This window comes from Zootoca vivipara, chromosome 8, assembly GCF_965207765.1.
Source record: "Zootoca vivipara chromosome 8, rZooViv2.hap1.1, whole genome shotgun sequence".
In the NCBI taxonomy this organism is placed as follows: domain Eukaryota; kingdom Metazoa; phylum Chordata; class Lepidosauria; order Squamata; family Lacertidae; genus Zootoca; species Zootoca vivipara.
The window spans coordinates 13,070,456-13,089,495 of NC_142591.1; the positions used below are offsets into that span (position 1 = coordinate 13,070,456).

General features: G+C 43.8%; 1 protein-coding gene across 1 annotated transcript in view; it reads right to left on the reverse strand.

Annotated features, from left to right (window-relative positions):
- Positions 1-19,040, reverse strand: part of MYO10 (myosin X) — a 184,400-nt gene that overhangs the window by 83,843 nt on the left and 81,517 nt on the right. The window contains exon 3 of the mRNA XM_035125884.3: positions 7,628-7,786. Coding sequence (XP_034981775.3) covers positions 7,628-7,786 — 159 coding nt within the window. The remainder of the gene's footprint in view (positions 1-7,627; positions 7,787-19,040) is intronic.

The window sequence follows — 19,040 nt, forward strand, 5'->3', positions numbered from 1 at the left end:
GACTGGTGCATGCAAGGCTCTATTTTGAAGCAGCAGCTTCCTTCACTGCCCGCCCCCCCCCACGCTCTGAAAAAACATGGAGACGTTCTCCGTTTGTCGCTGGGGAAAGCAAAACAAGAGAAAGCTGAAGACTATTAAATAAGCGATAAAAACGAGGCTACTGATTGAAATTAGAATTCTCCGTACCTTCTGCTTTGCAGACACTTGGTTATTATCCACAGAGCAAAAAAAAAAAAGGTGTTTACATTTGCAAAATTACTTCAGTCTCCAGGAAAATCAAATCATCACCCAGAAGGAAGCCTTGTAGCAGCAATTTCCTAACTGCACCTCAACATCATCAAGGGTCAATACACAAGCATAACACTTCCCATCGCTTAACCATGGTTGCAGGCTTCAAATATGACGGCTATTTGTGCATTATCGAAAGCATCTCCCCAAAAAGAAGGCACCGATTTGCGCGACATCGACATGTGAATTTATATACTCTGCTACTACCAACAAACCCAACACGCACGCAGTGAAAAAGTTGGCATTATGATAAGATTTTATTCTCTTGTTGATCATGATGTTCTAAACGTGTATTTTATATTTGACTTCCTTTAGTAACATTTTCATTTGAAATGTTAAAGTTTTTTTGCAACCCAGCCAGATGGGTGGCGTATAAACAATATTATTATTATTATTATTATTATTATTATTATTATTAACTTTGCTGCATTAAATGTGCATCCTGTTGTTGACTTCATTTGTAATGTTTCATTCTGAAATCTTTTAAGATAATATTTTAGTTTCCTGTTAATTCTGTTGCTTTGAATGTACACTTGACTTTCTACAGCAGTTTTATTCTGGATCGTTTTATTTGATGTTTTAATATGCTGTGAACTGCTTTGAGATTTTTTCTTAAGAACATAAAGCGGTATGGAAATGAAATGAAAAATAATAATAATAATATGCATAGATGTAAATTTATTAATAATGACTGCAATTTAAAAAGAAACACAATACATCGCAGCACGACGGGGAAGACTGCTGCTGTTTACACTGTGTGCTGTGTTGTAAGTTGCCCTGTGTAGCTTGGAGGAAGCGCAGGGCAAAAGAGCCTCTGAAGTAAGCAAATAAAGGTAAAGGTAAAGGGGCCCCTGACCATCAGGTCCAGTCGTGTCCGACTCTGGGGTTGCGGCGCTCATCTCGCTCTATAGGCCAAGAGAGCCAGCGTTTGTCCGCAGACAGCTTCCGGGTCATGTGGCCAGCATGACAAAGCTGCTTCTGGTGAACCAGAGCAGCGCACGGAAACGGCGTTTACCTTCCTGCCGGAGCGGTCCCTATTTATCTACTTGCACTTTGATGTGCTTTCGAACTGCTAGGTGTGCAGGAGCTGGGACCGAGCAACGGGAGCTCACCCCTGTTGCAGGGATTCGAACCGCCGACCTTCTGATCAGCAAGCCCTAGACCCTGTGGTTTAACCCACAGCGCCACCCGGGTCCCCTGCAAGCAAATAAATAAATCCAAATAATTTTTTAGCCCAACTGTCTCATGGCTGAAAAAAAGAGCTTCTGTTCCTAATAGCCAAAACATGTCTAGAACGTGGAAAAGACGTTGGAGCAGTCACTGAAAAGGTGAATGGCAGGGGTAGAAGGACAGGGCAGGAACATTACATAACTGGGGGGGAATTGGCGAGGGATACACAATTATTACCCCTTCTGGGAAAAGTCGAGCAAGTTGCAAAAAATTACTTGTTGGAGGGTGGGAAGAGAACCTCCTTTCGGCATGGCACTATTACACAAAGTTCTTTATTATTCACATGGGCCTTGGGAACAGACTTCATTTCCATTTCATAAACGAGCCAACTATAGAAAGGAGGTTCCTTAATGTTTCTTTCATATAATCATCCTTTGAAAAGTAACATGGAACTGCTATAGGGCAGATAGGAACTTCAGAGTTACAGGGCTTAAGGCACACTTCATACAAAATTGGGGTGCCACTGGCTTTCTGAGATGGGGGGTGCAGCAAGACACCCCATTCCTCAAGCACTATGTCCATTTTGAGCTACGGTAAGAGCTTTCCCTTTAGAAAGAACAAGCAACGGCCTCAGCACAAAGGGATAGGACTGTGGAGTGCCTAGTTCACAAGTTTAACTGTCCATTTACTGGAAACCTGAATGGCATGTTAGGGGAGGGGTAGTACTTTCTGGTGGCGCTGTCGTCTAAACCACTGAGCCTCTTGGGCTTGCCGATGAGAAGGTTGATGGTTCGAATCGCTGCGATGGAGTGAGCTCCCGTTCCTCTGTCCCAGCTCCTGCCAACCTCGCAGTTCGAAAGCATGCCAGTGCAAGTAGATAAATAGGTACCACTGTGGTGGGAAGATAAACGGTGTTTCCATGCGCTCTGGTTTCCGTCACGGTGTTCCATTGCGCCAAAAGCAGTTTAGTCCTGCTGGCCATATGACCTGGAAAGCTATCTGTGGACAAACGCCGGCTCCCTCGGTCTGAAAGCAAGATGAGCACCGCAACCCCTTTGACTGGACGTAACCGCCCAGGGGTCCTTTGCTCTTTTTTTTACCCTTACATGCTTTTCCCAACTCAGATAGTGATCTGCATGTTAAACTTTGTCTTTATTTTGTCTTTATTTTACAGTTGTTTTTGTATTTTAAAACTATAAACCGCCTTGGTGCCTGGGTGGAAATACAAGCAATAAATGGGTAAATAATGACACGGTTCTTATTTTAACTATTTAATCCAGTTTCTCTAGATCGGCGCTGGGCAACCTTTGGCCCTCCAAATGTTTCTGGATTACAGCTTTGATCATCCTTGGCATGCTGGTTTTGGCTGATGTGTGTTGGATTCCTACAACACCTGGAGGACCAAAGGTTCTCCAGCCTTGCTCTAGTAGATGGATAGATTTGGTTACGCATGCTTGCGTATGGAATAACCATCATCGTTTCAATCTGAGTTGCAGACATACACAAGGGCAAATAATATGCTGTGATTCCATTTTAAGGACTCATCTACAAATGCATATTACAGAGCTTTGTAACAGATTTCCACCCCGACACCATATACCACTAACTGGGAGATTTGCAGTGCTGGCAAAAAGCTCTCTTGAAATGTTATGGGCTACCTCTTTCTTGATTTGCTCCTAGACCAAATACATGACAACCGCTTTTTGGAAATGTTTGCGAAGCCAGTGTGGAGAACATCAGTACTCTGTTAAAAAAAGCACACACACACACACACACACACACACACACAAAACCTAGCAGATTAGGGAAACAGACCTAGTGGCCTGAATTCCTTAAGTATTTCTGGCATCTGGCAAGAATTCAAGAAAGAGCAAAACAATTCATTGTTTCGTTGATCATTACTGTGCAGCCATTAGCTCGCCGAGGGTTGTCTTGCAAATAAAGCTAGACAGAAAAGTATGCTATAATTAGATGGATCAAGTGTTATTAGGAGAGCTTACTGAACCAAAACGAAGAAATAAAGCAAATGGGAGACCCAATTAAATCTGACAAAAACTATTCAGTACATTATTCAAACGTTGCAAGGCTAATTTGGGTTCCATTCCTGCTCCCGAGATATCAAAGAAGCAAACAGGAATACAGTCCCCCCCCTGCCTTGAATTTGTAAATAAAAACCATGAGTGGCTAGCAAAGTATCAACAGAACAGCAGGAATGTGCAGAGAAACATGGACATAAAAAGCCTGGGATTTTGGCTAAGTAGGCTAGTGAGCATCACCTCTCATAGGCACCCCCTTGTTTCTATCTGGCACTGCCTGCCATTTGCCCCTTCCCAACAATTTATGAGTCAAACCAAGTTGCCTAGGGGGGGACGACAATGGTTTCATTCCATCTTATTGCATCTTATTGATGCAGAACTGGCCCAAGGCCAGAGCTATTGTGATATGATCAGACAGATCCTTAAACCTCTTGGTTACTTGGCAACTTGTTGATTCAGCTGACTCTGTCAGGTGTAAAGGAAAGACAGGTATGAGAAGGGGGACGGGATTGGTTTGTTGCCTGGTGATGTCACAAAGATGCTGAATACGGAATGTACTTACAAGTCTTTCTTTGGTACTCTCCTCACTGTGTGCGTTGAGAAAAGACATGAAACGAAAAGCAGAAACAACGCCTAGGGAATGACTGTCAACTCAGTTAAGTGTAATAAAAAGTTGTGCTGGTTGTAAAAACAAACAAACACAGAAGCCTTTCTTCTGGGAATTATAGGGATAGAACTACCTAAATCGTATAGAAATTTACTCATGTACGCGACTACAGCAGCAAGAAGGTTACTTGCCCAAAAATGGAAAGAAGAAGTAGTCCCAGCAAAGGAAGAATGGATACAAAAACTTACGGAATACACAGAAATGGAGAAACTTACCAGAAGAATACAAAATCAAGATAACAAACTTTTTACAAAAAAAAATGGAAATGCTTTATTGAATATTTACAGATAAATTGTAAACAGATAAAAATACTAGCAGGATTATTGTAATAACCTGCAGCTATATAAGAGTGTGTGTGTGTGTGTGTGTGTGTATGATGAATAAATGAGCAAATTAATTTGGATATGCAGAAGATATTAAAAATAAATTTAAGGAACCGCAGAAAGAGGGGGAAGGAAGTGAAGTTTTAAAATGTCAAAATAAATGTAAAATCAGTGAAATGTATATATCTAAAAAGTAGAAATAATTTTATTTATTTTTTAAAAAGTAACAAGTTTTGCCGGATCACACCAAAGGCCTATCTAGGCCAGCATTTTGGCTCCCAACCAGATGATGGTGGAAAGAGCATGAATATGAATCATTATCATGTGCTTTTAGCGATCCCTTGAAGAGAGCCCACATCAAATAAAGATCTGGCTACTTCTCAGCACAACTTTTTAAAAAAACTGCTTGAGCTTCAATGGAAAATGTGTTAAAACGGGCACATTTTAAGCACTGAATCATGAATCAAAGAGGACTCATGAGTGAGTTTACACGTTTAATGGTTTTATTTTTAGCTCTCTCACACCGTTTTTTTTTTTAATCGTTCCCTTTCATTCTGTTTTGACCTCCTTTCAACTCACATCTGCCAGAAGCAGTTGAGTGTCAGGAGGCAAATCCAGTGAGAGCCAACTCCCAACACCGTAATTTGAATGCCCTTTCCTTTAGCTGCATCGCATATGTACTTATGTGGTTTTAGGACCTCTTCCCAAAAACTTTCCGCGTGAGCTCAAACTGTCCCAGGGAAGGATCGTCTCAACAGAGCTTAGCGACATGCCCCACCGTTGATCATGCAAGTCACACAACCATCGTATACCACTGGCATGTCTAATTTTGGAGCTGGGCTTTGGATTCCCACGAAATTACAGCCTTCAACCGGCCATTTTACTATCTGTACATTCCTTGCTTTGCTTGAGATGAAGCATCTCAAGGAACAGTCTGGTCTGGTCACGTTTATCAACATGGGCACCATCAGAATATGTTGAAATATAGCATTTCGGTGCAGGCTATGGCAGCCCAGCTTAAAGGATACCATTCAAATGTATGTATGTACTGATTGAAATGTCCTAAGCTGGGGCGTCACTGTGCCATCGTATTTGCCAATACACTTAAAACAGAGCTCAAAACAAACGCCCGTAAGGTCCGCCAGGTTCAGCCAGTTAAAATTCAAGTTACAATTCCCCTGCTACTCTCAAACCAAGGCCCCCTTTAAATGCACTATACATTTAAAGCAATGTCATAGCACTTTAAACAATCATGGCTTCCCCCAAAGAACCCTGGGAACTGTGGTTTGTTAGCGGCATTGAGAGTAGTTAGGAGACCGCATTTCTGGCCGTAAGAGCTGTTCGGCGGTGGAAGAGACTCGCTCAGAAGGTGGTGGACTCTGCTTCCTTGTACAGTGGTACCTCTACTTACGAATTTAATGTGTTCTGATCTGAACGCACATTCGTAAGTCGGAAAAAATTGTAAGTTGAATTCCGTAGGAATGCATTGGGAGAAAAAATTCGTAAGTCGAAGCAACCCTATCTAAAAATTCATAAGTAGAAAAAATCCTATCTAAACCGCATCCAAGATGGCGGACGGAGCTCCGTTCGTAAGTAGAAACATTTGTAAGTAGAGTTATTTGTAAGTAGAGGTACCACTGTAGGTTTTAAGCAGAGGTTGGATGGCCATCTACCATGGATGCTTTAGCAGAGATTCCTTCATTGCAGGGGGTTGGACTAGGAAACTCTAGGGGTCCCTTTCAACTCTACAATTCTGTGATAATTCTTCACACAGAGTTACAGTTTTCCAGAGTTCCCTGAGAAGAGGGACTTGACTGGTAAACCACTCAAGAGAAATGTAGGGGAGGGGAATCTCTTTCAGTTCTTTAGAGATGAAGTAAAATGCAAACTACCGTCTGGATCAAAACTGACATTTAAAGACCTCCATGTTCTCCACAGGTTTAAAACATCTGAGTCAAAAAAAGCACCTCTAAAAATGGCCGTGAACCACAAACCCTGTTGACCACTCCCTGCAGAGCCTTACGGAACCTCTCCCTGTTATTTTACCAATTCACCCGCAAAACATCAATCTATCCATCCCGCCATCTCCTGGCATTCCTCCCACTTAACCTTTGTTTCATTCATTCTCTTGACAGAGCGATCTAATACACCTCTGCAGTCCTTCTGCTTTTGTTAATTTTGTGGCCGAGTTCTAATAGTTCATTGTCAGAACTTCCCCGTGGCATTTTTATTAACCACAGTTGACTCAATATGGAGTTAGGCCATTGCATTCAAATCTCAGGCTGTTTCCCAGCTCTCATCTCAAGATTTCCACCTTACGACCCACCAAACTCCTACTTCATTCAATCTGAATTAATCTTCATTTAATAGATGCTCCATTTAATCTCAAACTCTCCTGGCTTGAGGAAGTGGCGTGAGGGTAGGATATCCTCAAGTACCTTTTTATTTTTATTTTTTTAAATAATTTTTTATTAAATTTTCTGTTTTACAATTTAGAATATTCATTTAAACAACCTTAAAATATCAAAAACTTCCTTTCTTCTCTTTCCGTGGTTCATTTTGCATAACATAAATCGCCGCATATTTTATATAAACTAAACCATTCAGTTTTCCATTATTGCATCCATCAAAACTAATTTACACTTTTGAATTTATCTTAATGCTGCCAACATTTTCACTCAAGTCCCTAACCACTCAAGGATACAGTCGTACCTTGGATCCCAAACACCCTGGAACTTGGATGTTTTGGCTCCCGAACGCCACCAACCCGGAAGTGATTGTTCCGGTTTGCATATGTTCTTTTGGAACCCAAATATCTGACGGGGCTTACGGGGCTTCTGATTGGCTGCAGTACCTTCCTGTAGCCAACCAGAAGTCGCGATTTGGTTTTCAAACATTTTGGAAGTCGAACGGACGTCCGGAACGGATTCCGTTCAACTTCCTAGGTACGACTGTATTTATATATCACACTGAACACCCCACTTCTTGCACACACAACTTTAGAGAGCAGCAGGTCTAACTTTCTGCAGCGATAGTGCTAGCATCTCTCACTTAGGGCAAATAAAAAAAAAAATATCCACCCACGCAAAATAGCAATTTCCTGCTCACAATATTTCCTTCGGCCCCCACGAAAATGAACTTACATAAATTTTGTTTTGTTGATATCGCTGGAATAGATTGTGCATGATGGCTCCCTCATGGAGGTCTATCAGGGCTGCCATGTCTTCCAGACCTTCTGAGCTTGTAGGCTGCATAGCTGTGACTTTTTGGCGTGTGAGTGACCTCTGTTTATACGTGTACACCTGAAAAAGGGGGAAAGAAATCCTTGAAAAACAGATTCTACTTTTATATTCTCCATGTTGCCTATACCAGGCAAAACCACCAACGTACATAACTCATTCCTGAGTCTTGGAGAGCTATTTAGAATAACGCAAACCAGAAGCACATTGGTAGAAAATGTTCTAACAGATCTAACATTATGCCTGTAGGTGCTGCTACAATTAAAAACCAGTAATCCCAGGTTAGCATTTACACATATATAAATTATAATGAGATTTTACTTGCGAGAGTATTTTACTTTACAGTGAGAGATTTTACTTTCTTGGGCTCCTTGATCACTGCAGATGGTGACAGCAGTCACAAAATTAAAAGACGCCTGCTTCTTGGGAGAAAAGCAATGACAAACCTAGACAGCATCTTAAAAAGCAGAGACATTACCTTGCCTACAAAGGTCCGTATAGTTAAAGCTATGGTTTTCCCAGTAGTGATGTATGGAAGTGAGAGCTGGACCATAAAGAAGGCTGATCGCCAAAGAATTGATGCTTTTGAATTAAGGTGCTGGAGGAGACTCTTGAGAGTCCCATGGACTGCAAGAAGATCAAACCTATCCATTCTTAAGGAAATCAGCCCTCAGTGCTCACTGGAAGGACAGATCCTGAAGCTGAGGCTCCAATACTTTGGCCACCTCATGAGAAGAGAAGTCTCCCTGGAAAAGACCCTGATGTTGGGAAAGATTGAGGGCACTAGGAGAAGGGGACGACAGAGGACAAGATGGTTGGACAGTGTTCTCGAAGCTACGAACATGAGTTTGACCAAACTGCAGGAGGCAGTGGAAGACAGGAGTGCCTGGCGTGCTCTGGTCCATGGGGTCACGAAGAGTCGGACACGACTAAACGACTCAACAACAACAACAAATTATAATTACACTATATATACTATAAGTACATATATTATAACATACCCCTGGAATTTCACCCTGGGTGACATCAGGAATAGCTCTTGGGCAACGGGGTTTCGCAAAGGCTTTTTGCCTCTAGTGGCAAAATGCAGACCCTACAAGTGTCCCTTATTTTCCAGGGACAGTCCCGGATTTATAGAAGCCATCCCGGTTTCTGGTTTGACCCCAGAATGTCCTGCTATCCCTTAAAGGTAAAGGACCCATGACAGTTAAGTCCGGTCGCAAACGACTCTGGGGTTGCAGCGAGCCGACGTTTGTCCGCAGACAGTTTTCCCAGGTCATGTGGCCAGCATGACTATAAGCCGCTTCTGGCGAAACCAGAGCAGCACACGGAAATGCCATTTACCTTCCCGCTGGAGCGGGACCTATTGATCTACTTGCAGTGGTGTGCTTTCGAACTGCTAGGTTGGCAGGAGCTAGGACCGAGCAATGGGAGTTCACTCCATTGTGGGGATTTGAACCACAGACATCCCTCTTTTCATCAGAGAAATGTTGGAGGGTATGGGGTTATGTTATGCAACCCCTGAGCCAAGAAGAGAAGTAACTATACAACCTTTAGAAGACATCTGAAGGCAACCCTGTATAGGGAAATTGTTTAATGTTTTGTTACGTTTTTATATATGTTGGAAGCTGCCCAGAGTGCCTGGGGCAACCCAGTCAGTTGGGCAAGGTATAAATAACAATTTATTAATAATATTAGTATTATTGAATGGGACGTCTCTATTTTCATCAGAGAAATGTTGGATGGTGCAAAAATTTCCCAGGCCATCCCTGCCTCTCACTAAAGGTAACTGTCTAATTCTTAAAAGCAAACACTGGACTTTTAGGAAAATATTGCCTATATGAGCAGAGGAATGCAAAGACGAACATGTTGGACCAGAATATAATAAATAATCCCCTCTTCTCCGGTTCTTATGTCACGGAACTGTTCACAAGCAAGACTTAAAATAGTGATCGCCTATTGTTACTCAGCTCCATCTGCTAGTTAAGTGTGTTCACCTTCTGAATCTCGAAGCTTCATTGCTGGCTACCATGGCCCATGCTTCTAGAGCAGGCATCCCCAAACTTTGGCCCTCCAGATGTTTTGAACTACAATTCCCATCATCCCTGACCACTGGTCCTCTTAGCTAGGGATCATGGGAGTTGTAGGCCAAAACATCTGGAGGGCCGCAGTTTGGGGATGCCTGTTCTAGAGGGTCTGCTCTCTATGTATAAAATAAATAAATACACAGGAGAACCATTTATGTCTGCAGTCAGCCTAACATCTTGAGATGCTACGTTCCCTCGGCTAATGATACATTAGGTAAAGAAGTGCTTCAATGTCTGCTGCTTTTACACAATTATTCTGCTTGACCGTGGCCCACATTATTATTTGGCAGACTCTGGTGACATTCAAACAACATAAAAGAGAACCGGTACACTTCATGGAGCCATTGCAAATAATTTCCAGTGACCTTAAAGTAATTTCCTTAATCAGCTTTTAAAATGCCTATTCCTGTGTATATTTTTAAAATGCATATATTTATATATATGAGTTGCTGTTTTTCAGTACAGAGCCAGCACAACTTGGCATGCTTTTCCGCTGGAAACAAAATTCCCCTTAACGTTTTAGAAATCCAAACACTGTGGTAACTAAGGAGGTTTTAATAACATGAAACTTTTTTTTAAAAAAAAGAACTATATAAACCTTTCCAACATATTTATAAAGCTTTCCTCTGATTTAAGGATTGTGATAACTGGCAAAGTAGACTATTTGTGAACATGTAAGAAATGCCAACACAGGTTACTGACCCCACATTCTTCCAAAATAATAGCTCAGTTAGTAGAGCATAAGGCTCTTAATCTCAGTCGTGAGTTCGAGCCCCACATTGGGCAAAAGATTCCTGCATTGCAGCCAGTTGGACTCAATGACTCTTGTGGTCCCTTCCAACTCTACAATCTAGGATTCTATGATTCTGATAAAAAATTAAAAAGCAAGACTATGGTTTGGGGAAAGGTGTGGTGGGGAGACATAGGCTTACATCTTAGTCCCCCAAATGGATCTGGTATGTTGTTTAATGGTGAAACAGTTCAGAAACTCTTTTATCACATTTGAATTCAGGAACACAAGGATGGTTTGTCAAAAGCAATGCAGTCTGTGCATGGAGCAACCAGCTCAGACATCTTTACATGTGTCAATAGTTCATTGTACATTTGTACCTCAGTCAGTCCTGTTAACGGATGATTCGGGCAACACACTCCGCAAAACCAGAAGTAGGTGTTCCGGCTAGCAAACTTTGCCCCGGAGGACAAACGGAAGGCGACCGATGGAAGGGCACCGGCGGCGGGAAGCCTCATTGGGGAAAGCACGCCTCGGTTTAAGAACGTTTTCAGTGTAAGAACGGGCTTCCGGGATGCATTAAGTTCGTAAACGGAGGTACCACTGTACAGTATATCATTTTCCAGAAAGCCTTTACAGTGGTACCTCGGTTTACAAACACAATTGGTTCCGGAAGTCTGTACTTAACCTGAAGCATACTTAACCTGAAGCGAACTTTCCCATTGAAAGCAATGGAAAGTGGAAATAATCTGTTCCAGACGGGTCCACGGAGTACACAACCTGAAGCGTGCTTAACCCGAGGTATGAGTGTAATTGGTTCCAGAAGTCCATACTTAACCTGAAGGGTACTTAACCTGAAGCAAACTTTCCCACTGAAAGAAATGGAAAGTGGATTAATCCGTTCCAGGCGGGTCTGCGGAGTACCCTCCTCCTCTTTACATTTCCAACACAATTTTGAACTTGTTTTGTACATTTTAGCAATTTTACTCGGTGTTAGGTACTGATGATACTAAAGAAAATGTTTAAAAACACATTTGAAAAAACAAACCAGAAGCCTTTTTATTAGGTATAATAGGTGAAGAGTTGCCAAGAGTAGATAAAATACTTTTTACGTATGCAACGACGGCAGCGAGAATGCTCCTAGCCCAGAGATGGAAGGAAGGAGACATACCAACAAAAGAAGAATGGCAGGGGAAACTAATGGAGTATGCGGAGATGGCAAAACTGACGGGGAAGATCCGAAACCAGGAAGATCAAGTATTTTCAAAAGACTGGAGTAAATTTGTAATTTATTTAAAAGACCACTGTAAACAGTTAAAATCTTTGGCGGGGATGTAATGACCCCTGCAATGTGGAATTATTTATGCTAATTATGGTTATATAACAGATGGATAAGGGTAAAAGATGCAGCAAATTTAAACTTAAGCAGGGAATCCATGGAGAGAGGGAAGGAGGTCTGAAGCTTCAAAAGAACCTGGTATTTTAATGTTTGAAATGATTTTGTTTTATATGTATAAAATTATCAAAAAAATTGAATTAAAAATATACATGTGTCAATAGAGCAGGATTGGGGAAGCAGTGTTGGACTCGTATCTCCCAGTGAGCATGCACAATAAGTCAGGACAATGAGAGCCGTGCAACAATATTGGGAGGTCCAAGCATTCCATATTCCTGCAGCTGTCTATTGTATTGACGTTGCAACTTGCAACTGACCATTGTAAAGGGAGGAATGACGATTCATGGACCTGTTTTTCCAAGAGTCAGCATATAGCTTAGTCTCGCTGGCTCTAAGAGCTGAAGGAAGACTGTGTCCCAAGGCGAATGGGGGGGGGGAGAGAGATAATAAGAAGCTTTCACTCTCTTCCTCCAAAGGCTGCTGACATTCTTTCTGCCTGAGCTGAAATCTTGCCTGCCTTTAGAGATCTGGGGTGGGCCCCCTTCCCCCCCCCACTGCGTCCACTTCCTCAGAAAGACAGCTGGTATTCAAAGCATCCATCCCCTGCTTCTTCTGATGCCAGACCACCTACAGTTCTCCTTGGGCAACATTCTCAGATTAGGGATGCCCCAGAAGAGGAGGCAACGGGGTATCTGGAAGCAGTTGCGTCCCTCAGTTAACTATGAGCACAGTAAGAAAACAACAGGGGCATCTTTACTAATGGGTGCATCAATAATTTCCCTGCATCCACTCATTAAAAGCTGCAGGAGCAGCAGCTGCTGGAATCGGCAGGTCAGGTCGGGTCGGGTCGATCTGGACCACCTGCAATTCCAGAGTTTTTCCAGAAAAGGTATGTGGATCTAACAAGCCCCTCCCCTCTTCTGTGAAAAGTTAAGCTGATTTCTTTTTCCATGGAAGAGCTTCAACCTCATGCTATTTTAGTGGCACTCAGGTTGCGCCGCTTGCAAAAGCAGACTTGTTCACCTGAGCCACATCCAGTGGAAGTCTGCCACAGGAAAATTATTTATTTATTTATTTATTTATTTATTTATTTATTTATTTATTTCATACCCTGCCCAGCTGGCTGGGTTTCCGCAGCCACTCTGGGCGGCTTCCAACAAAAGATTAAAAACACATTAAAACATCAGACATTAAAAACGTCCCCAAACAGGGCTGCCTTCAGATGTCTTCTGAATGTCATATAGTTGTTTGTATCTTTGTCTCCTGATGGGAGGGCGTTCCACAGGGCGGGCGCCACTACCGAGAAGGCCCTCTGCCTGGTTCCCTGTAACTTGGCTTCTCACAGCGAGGGAACCGCCAGAAGGCCCTCGGCGCTGGACCTCAGTGTCCGGGCTGAACGATGGGGGTGGAGACGCTCCTTCAGGTATATCACCTGAATTCAAGTTTCCCCGGAATTCTTCTCTTGAATTCTCCTTTGGCTCCTACTTTAGTTCTCACATTAATGGCTATTTCCCCCTCCTTTTTCATGGCTCCCCCCCCCAGCTTTTTCTAATTAGTCACACAGTGGGTGGCAGGAATGAGGGCACACCAGTAAGAACAGCTGGACAAAACTTCTACGGTAGCAGAAGAGTTGGATGTAGCTGAATACAAAACTGAACTGTCGCCCCTGAAAATTCAGACACCAAAAATCCCCTCCAATGAATTTGCAGAATTTGGGGTTCTTGCTTATATGTCAATGCAATAAGTGGATGATCCCTTGGCTGCCAATAGTAGGCAAGTATTCTTAAAGGTGATCAACAAAACACCCTCTCACTCCTCCTACTGATTTTTTAATGAACCTAGAAGATGTTCCTAAATTCTTCATTATCTCAGTGCAATTTCACATCGGCCCCTTTGAAAAAGTGGCTCTTCCTTATTCTTCTTGCTTGGAGCTCTCCTCTTTGGCAAAACTGCAGCAATTCTGCTGCAGGAAGTTCTTTTCCACCGTCATAAATCAGATGCAAGTGAGTAGTACAGGATTTGCAAAATACAGTTTTTTGGAGGGCCATGCCATTTTCACACCTTGGTTAAATTATTATTATTTTAACAACCTGCTTGGGAATGAAGAAAGGCCCTGACCTCTCTACGTCATTTGCCATTTAATGTCCCCATCTTGCAAATGGCCGTTTTGCTTGTGGCATTACATAAAGGGGAAACCCCGTGCGGTCGCTGGGTCCTGCGAGAGACAAAAGATTCTCTGTGTGCAAAAAGATGTGTGATTAAAGTAATTAAATCATGGCCCCAGAATGCTACTTGATTATGCCAGCCTCAGGCCTGACTGGAGGGAAATTTACACGCTGAGCCACATGAGAGTCCAAAGAGCTGGCGCCACATGGCATAGATCCCTGCTCTTGATTTACTTTCCACAACAACCCTGCGAGGTAGGTCAGGCTGAAAGGCAGGGACTGACTCAAGGCCTCCCAGTGAGGCTTCATGGCCGACTGGGGATTTGAACCCTCATCTCCCAGGTCTTAGTCCGACACTGCAACCACTACACCACATTGGCACACCCTGAAGAGCGTTATTTCAAGGACCTGATTATGAAAGGCATTTGAAGGATACTCTACTTTAAAAAAAGTAAACACTTTTCACATAGTTGCATGCTTTACTTCTGTGGAAGCACAGGTTATTATTTTTTTCAAAAGGCTTTTCCACGACAGAACAAAGAAACATCATCTCACTGTTGCCATGTAGGTATGTTTTCCCCAAAGCAATGTGCCAAAATTAATTTGCAAGCCAAACATTTTGTGTTTGCAGTCTGCCTGGGTAAGAGCACTTTCTTCTTGAGGAGGTGGCCAAGAATGCCACACAAGGGTCGTGTTGTGACTACACACAACAGGCTATATCAATATTTTTTAAAAAATTCTGATAGCTAAGATAGCAGTGGACTGGATTCAACAAATCCCATTAGCAAAAGCCCATGCAAGGACTTCTGCTGGTGCAGCAGGGTAGTAAAGGCAAAAGACCCCTGAGACTTCCTCCCTTGGTGATTCCCCAATTTGTTCCTCCCACCATTTCTCTGGGTCCAAGTCCCTTGAAGGACCCAGGAGGCGCTGTGGGTTAAACCACAGAGCCTAGGGCTTGCTGATCAGAAGGTCGGCGGTTCGAATCCCTGCTACGGGGTGAGCTCCCATTGCTCGGTCCCAGCTCCTGCCAACCTAGCAGTTCGAAAGCACATCAAAGTGCAAGTAGATAACTAGGTACCACTACAGCGGGAAGGTAAACGGTGTTTCCGTGTGCTGCTCTGGTTCGCCAGAAGCGGCTTTGTCTTGCTGGCCAAATGACCAGGAAGCTGTACGCTGGCTCCCTTGGACAATAACGCGAGATGAGGGCCGCAACCCCAGAGTCGGTCACGACTGACCCCGGCCGCCCACTCGGTCGGCTCCCATGCACCGCGCTAAACCAGCGCGGAGCAGAACGGGGACCGGCTTCCGTGACACTGGCCGGCTTCCCATTGGCTGCAGGAAGCTCCTGCAGCCAATGGGAAGCTGCACACGCCTCCTCCGCGCCAGAAATAGCATTTGCACATGCGTGTGGACACACTCCAACCCACCGCGGCATCTGCGGGACCGTGAACCGGCCCAAGCCACAAAAACTTTGCCAACCCCTGCACTACACCTTGATGCAGCGCAGTGGCCGGCCTCCTCTGAAGGCTGGTAATTCTGTTCCACCATCTCGGCATGACTGGATGAAGGATCCAATCATATCTGACACAAAGATGCAGCAGAATTTCGAGTCACCTGGAGAGACTGACCAGGAAGAGCAGTAAGTCATGCCAGAGAGATGGTGGGTTTATGAGACCATTTTATTACTGAATTAATTTCCCAGGGCATGGGAACCCTCTCACTGCAACTTGGTTTGGCAGTTAAATGAATCCCAATCAAATCCAAGAGGGTTGCAAGCAGCTGAGAGTTTTTTATATGCCTAAATCCTCTCCTTCAGTCTATCCAACTTGATCCTTGCTGCGTTGCTATGCAATTTTTATCAACTAATACGGGTGATGTCTATGATGGTGGAGCCTTCATTCAACATACCGCGTAATAATTCAGCAGGGATAAAGCTCTTAATAAATGGGGCTTTTTTCCTTCTTTTTTTAAAAAAGGGGCAGATGGTCAAGACCAGATTAAAGTCTGAAGACTACGGAACTACATCACAGGCTTTAACTCTTAGAATTAAAAAAACGATCATATTGAAATAATAAAACTGTGTATGTATTTTAAAAGGATTAATGCCGCACAGGGAGTTTTTGAAATCTCATTTGGTGGACATTTCGGGTAACAGCCTTTAGGGAATGCTGTATGTAACAAAGAAAAAAGAAAAAAAAGAATGTGTGACTCGCTTGATTGCGGTGGTCTAGAACCGAACCCACAATATCTCCAAGGTCTGCCTGTATAAGGTTCCCTAACTTGGGGGACTCCCTCTAAGCCCCCTGTTCTATTGCACCTTTAAGAGTACACTATGTATTTTGTTCATTCAGTGCATCCTTCACAGCAGAATTAGGCAAGTTTCATTCCAACAGCTGGCAGTTAAGGAAATGATCATGTTGTTCGGTGAATCACAGCATTGTTCAATTAACAATAATGCATGAGAGTCCCTAAATCTGGAGGCTGCCTCGACAGCTGCTAAAATGGCCTTGATGGTTGCTCCATGCGGATTGCGCAGCAGAGAAAAGGAGAGAGGGAAAGGAAGTTGTCTTCAATTCGAGCAAACTCTGCTGACGTCTTTCTACTGCAAAGTTAGCAGGAGATCGTTATAACACAATGCTCCCCAAGCCTACTGACAATTTGGATCTGCGGCCCATGTGGGATAGACTGCATAACTGCTTGTGCATGGATTATGCGAGATTATCCGCACAAAGTCTCACGCTTAAAGAGCTTTTAACACACCAAATCAACGCCACAAGCCTTCGTTGGGAGAAGCAAAGATCAACAGTGTCGAAGTGATTGATTCTTCAATATCAACTTCGTTGGACTGATTATCGCCTTCCAAAGCAACTACACTATTCTGAACTTAAAAATGGAAAGTGTAATGCTGGTGGTCAACAAAAGAGGTTTAAAGACTCTCTCAAGGCAAATCTAAAAAATGTAGTATAAACACAGACAACTGGGAAACATTGGCCTGTGAGTGCTCCTTGTTGGAGAACGGCCTTTACCAAAGGTGCCGTGGGTTTTGAAGACACTCAAACTGAGGACAAAAGAGAGAAACATGCTAAGAGGAAGGCAAACCCTCACCGTGATCAACTCCCACCCGGAAACCTATGTCCCCACTGTGGAAGGATGTGTGGATCCAGAATTGGCTCCCACGGTCACTTATGGACTCACTGATATGACCGTGTTCATGGAAGACAATCTGACTTGGCTACGAGTGATCGCCAAAGAAGAATGCAAGCATCCACATACAGGGAGATGTGGCGTGAAGATGCAGCTAGGTGCCCTCAGTGTGCATGTACCAGGTGCTGCTCTAAACAGCTGCATCGGCTCAGACCTAACACCATATTCCAGGCAAGTCTAGGCTCCCTTCAACCCAGCACATAAAAAATTAGGTCAATGCTATGGTTGGCAACCCTCACTGCAGTTAGAGAACTGGTTGCTCCCTCAGTCTAAACCTTGAGGCTGGCTCAAAACCAATGTTAACATTGCTTGGCATAGTGGGTTTCTTCTTTGGCGTGAGAGCTTTAGAATACAATGCTTTTGTCACACGTGTCTACAACATGAAGCGTTATGGAAAGCCGGCTATCTAGATTTCCCAACCTCGAGACCCCAAGAGAGATGAGAGGGAGAGAGCATGCGAGCCCTCAGGGCACTTCCTTTCGCTTAACTACGTTTAAGAGATTGGGAAACATTGTCTGCTTTGTCTTCCTTATGCAATGAAGAATGCCTGCACAAACAGGCACTGCATTTATAAATTTCATCAGGACAGAAACGCAGGCTTGTATCCAATGCAGCGCTGTATAAGCATCCCATCAGAACAAGGATTCCTGCTTGCGCAAAGGGACTTTCCCCACCTTTTCTCCGTGTGTGTGTGTGTGTGTGTGTGTGTGTGTGTCTCAGGGTTTTGTTCTGGGAGTTTCCCCAACCCTTGGGGACCAATATGGGGAGGGTGTGGACATGTGCAGGGGGAGGGGGAGGGCAACCCCCTCTGGGAAATGGAAGTCCTTGCGATGATGGGGCACTGACAGCACAGCCTGGATAGCTCGGATGGTCATGCTGAGGTTGCAGGTTTGAGCCTTGTATAGGACAGCTGCATATTCCCTGCATTGCAGGGGGTTGGACTAGATGATCCATGGGTCCTTTCTATGATTCTATGATCAAGGTTAGCTGCAAATTACCAAGGTCTGAAAGCATGTGGGCCACTGGAAACCAACACGGCATCCTCTAGATCAGGCATCCCCAGACCGCGCCCCTCCAGATGTTTTGGCCTACAACTCCCATGATCCCTAGCTAACAGGACCAGTGGTCGGGGAAGATAGGAATTGTAGTCCAAAACATCTGGAGGGCTGGAGTTTGGGGGTGCCTGCTCTAGATCTTGTTGACTTCAGCTCCTATCACCCCAGTCAGTTTTCGGACCTATAGTCCAAAAAAATTGGAAGGGCACCATGTTAGTTGTGCTCATGCTTCCAGACCTTTGTAACTTGACTGCGGTGAGTAATACTTTTCTCCAGGTGACCAGCTATACTCCCATGGGCAATGTAATAATAATAACAATAATAATTTATTACTTATATCCCTCCCATCTGGCCAAGCGTCCCCAGCCACTCTGGATGGCTCCCAACAGAATATTAAAATCATGATAAAACATCAAACATTAAAAACCTCCCTAAACAGGGTTGCCTTCAGATGTCTTCTAAAAATCAGATAGTTGTTTATTTGCTTGACATGTGATGGGAGGCCGTTCCACAGGGCGGGCGTCACTATCAAAAAGGCCCTCTGCCTGGTTCCCTCTAACCTCACTTCTCACAGTGAGGGAACTGCCAGAAGGCCCTCGGAGCTGGACCTCAGTGTCCCGACTGAACGATGGGGTTGGAGACACTCCTTCAGGTATACTGGTTGGGCATGGACTGGTTGG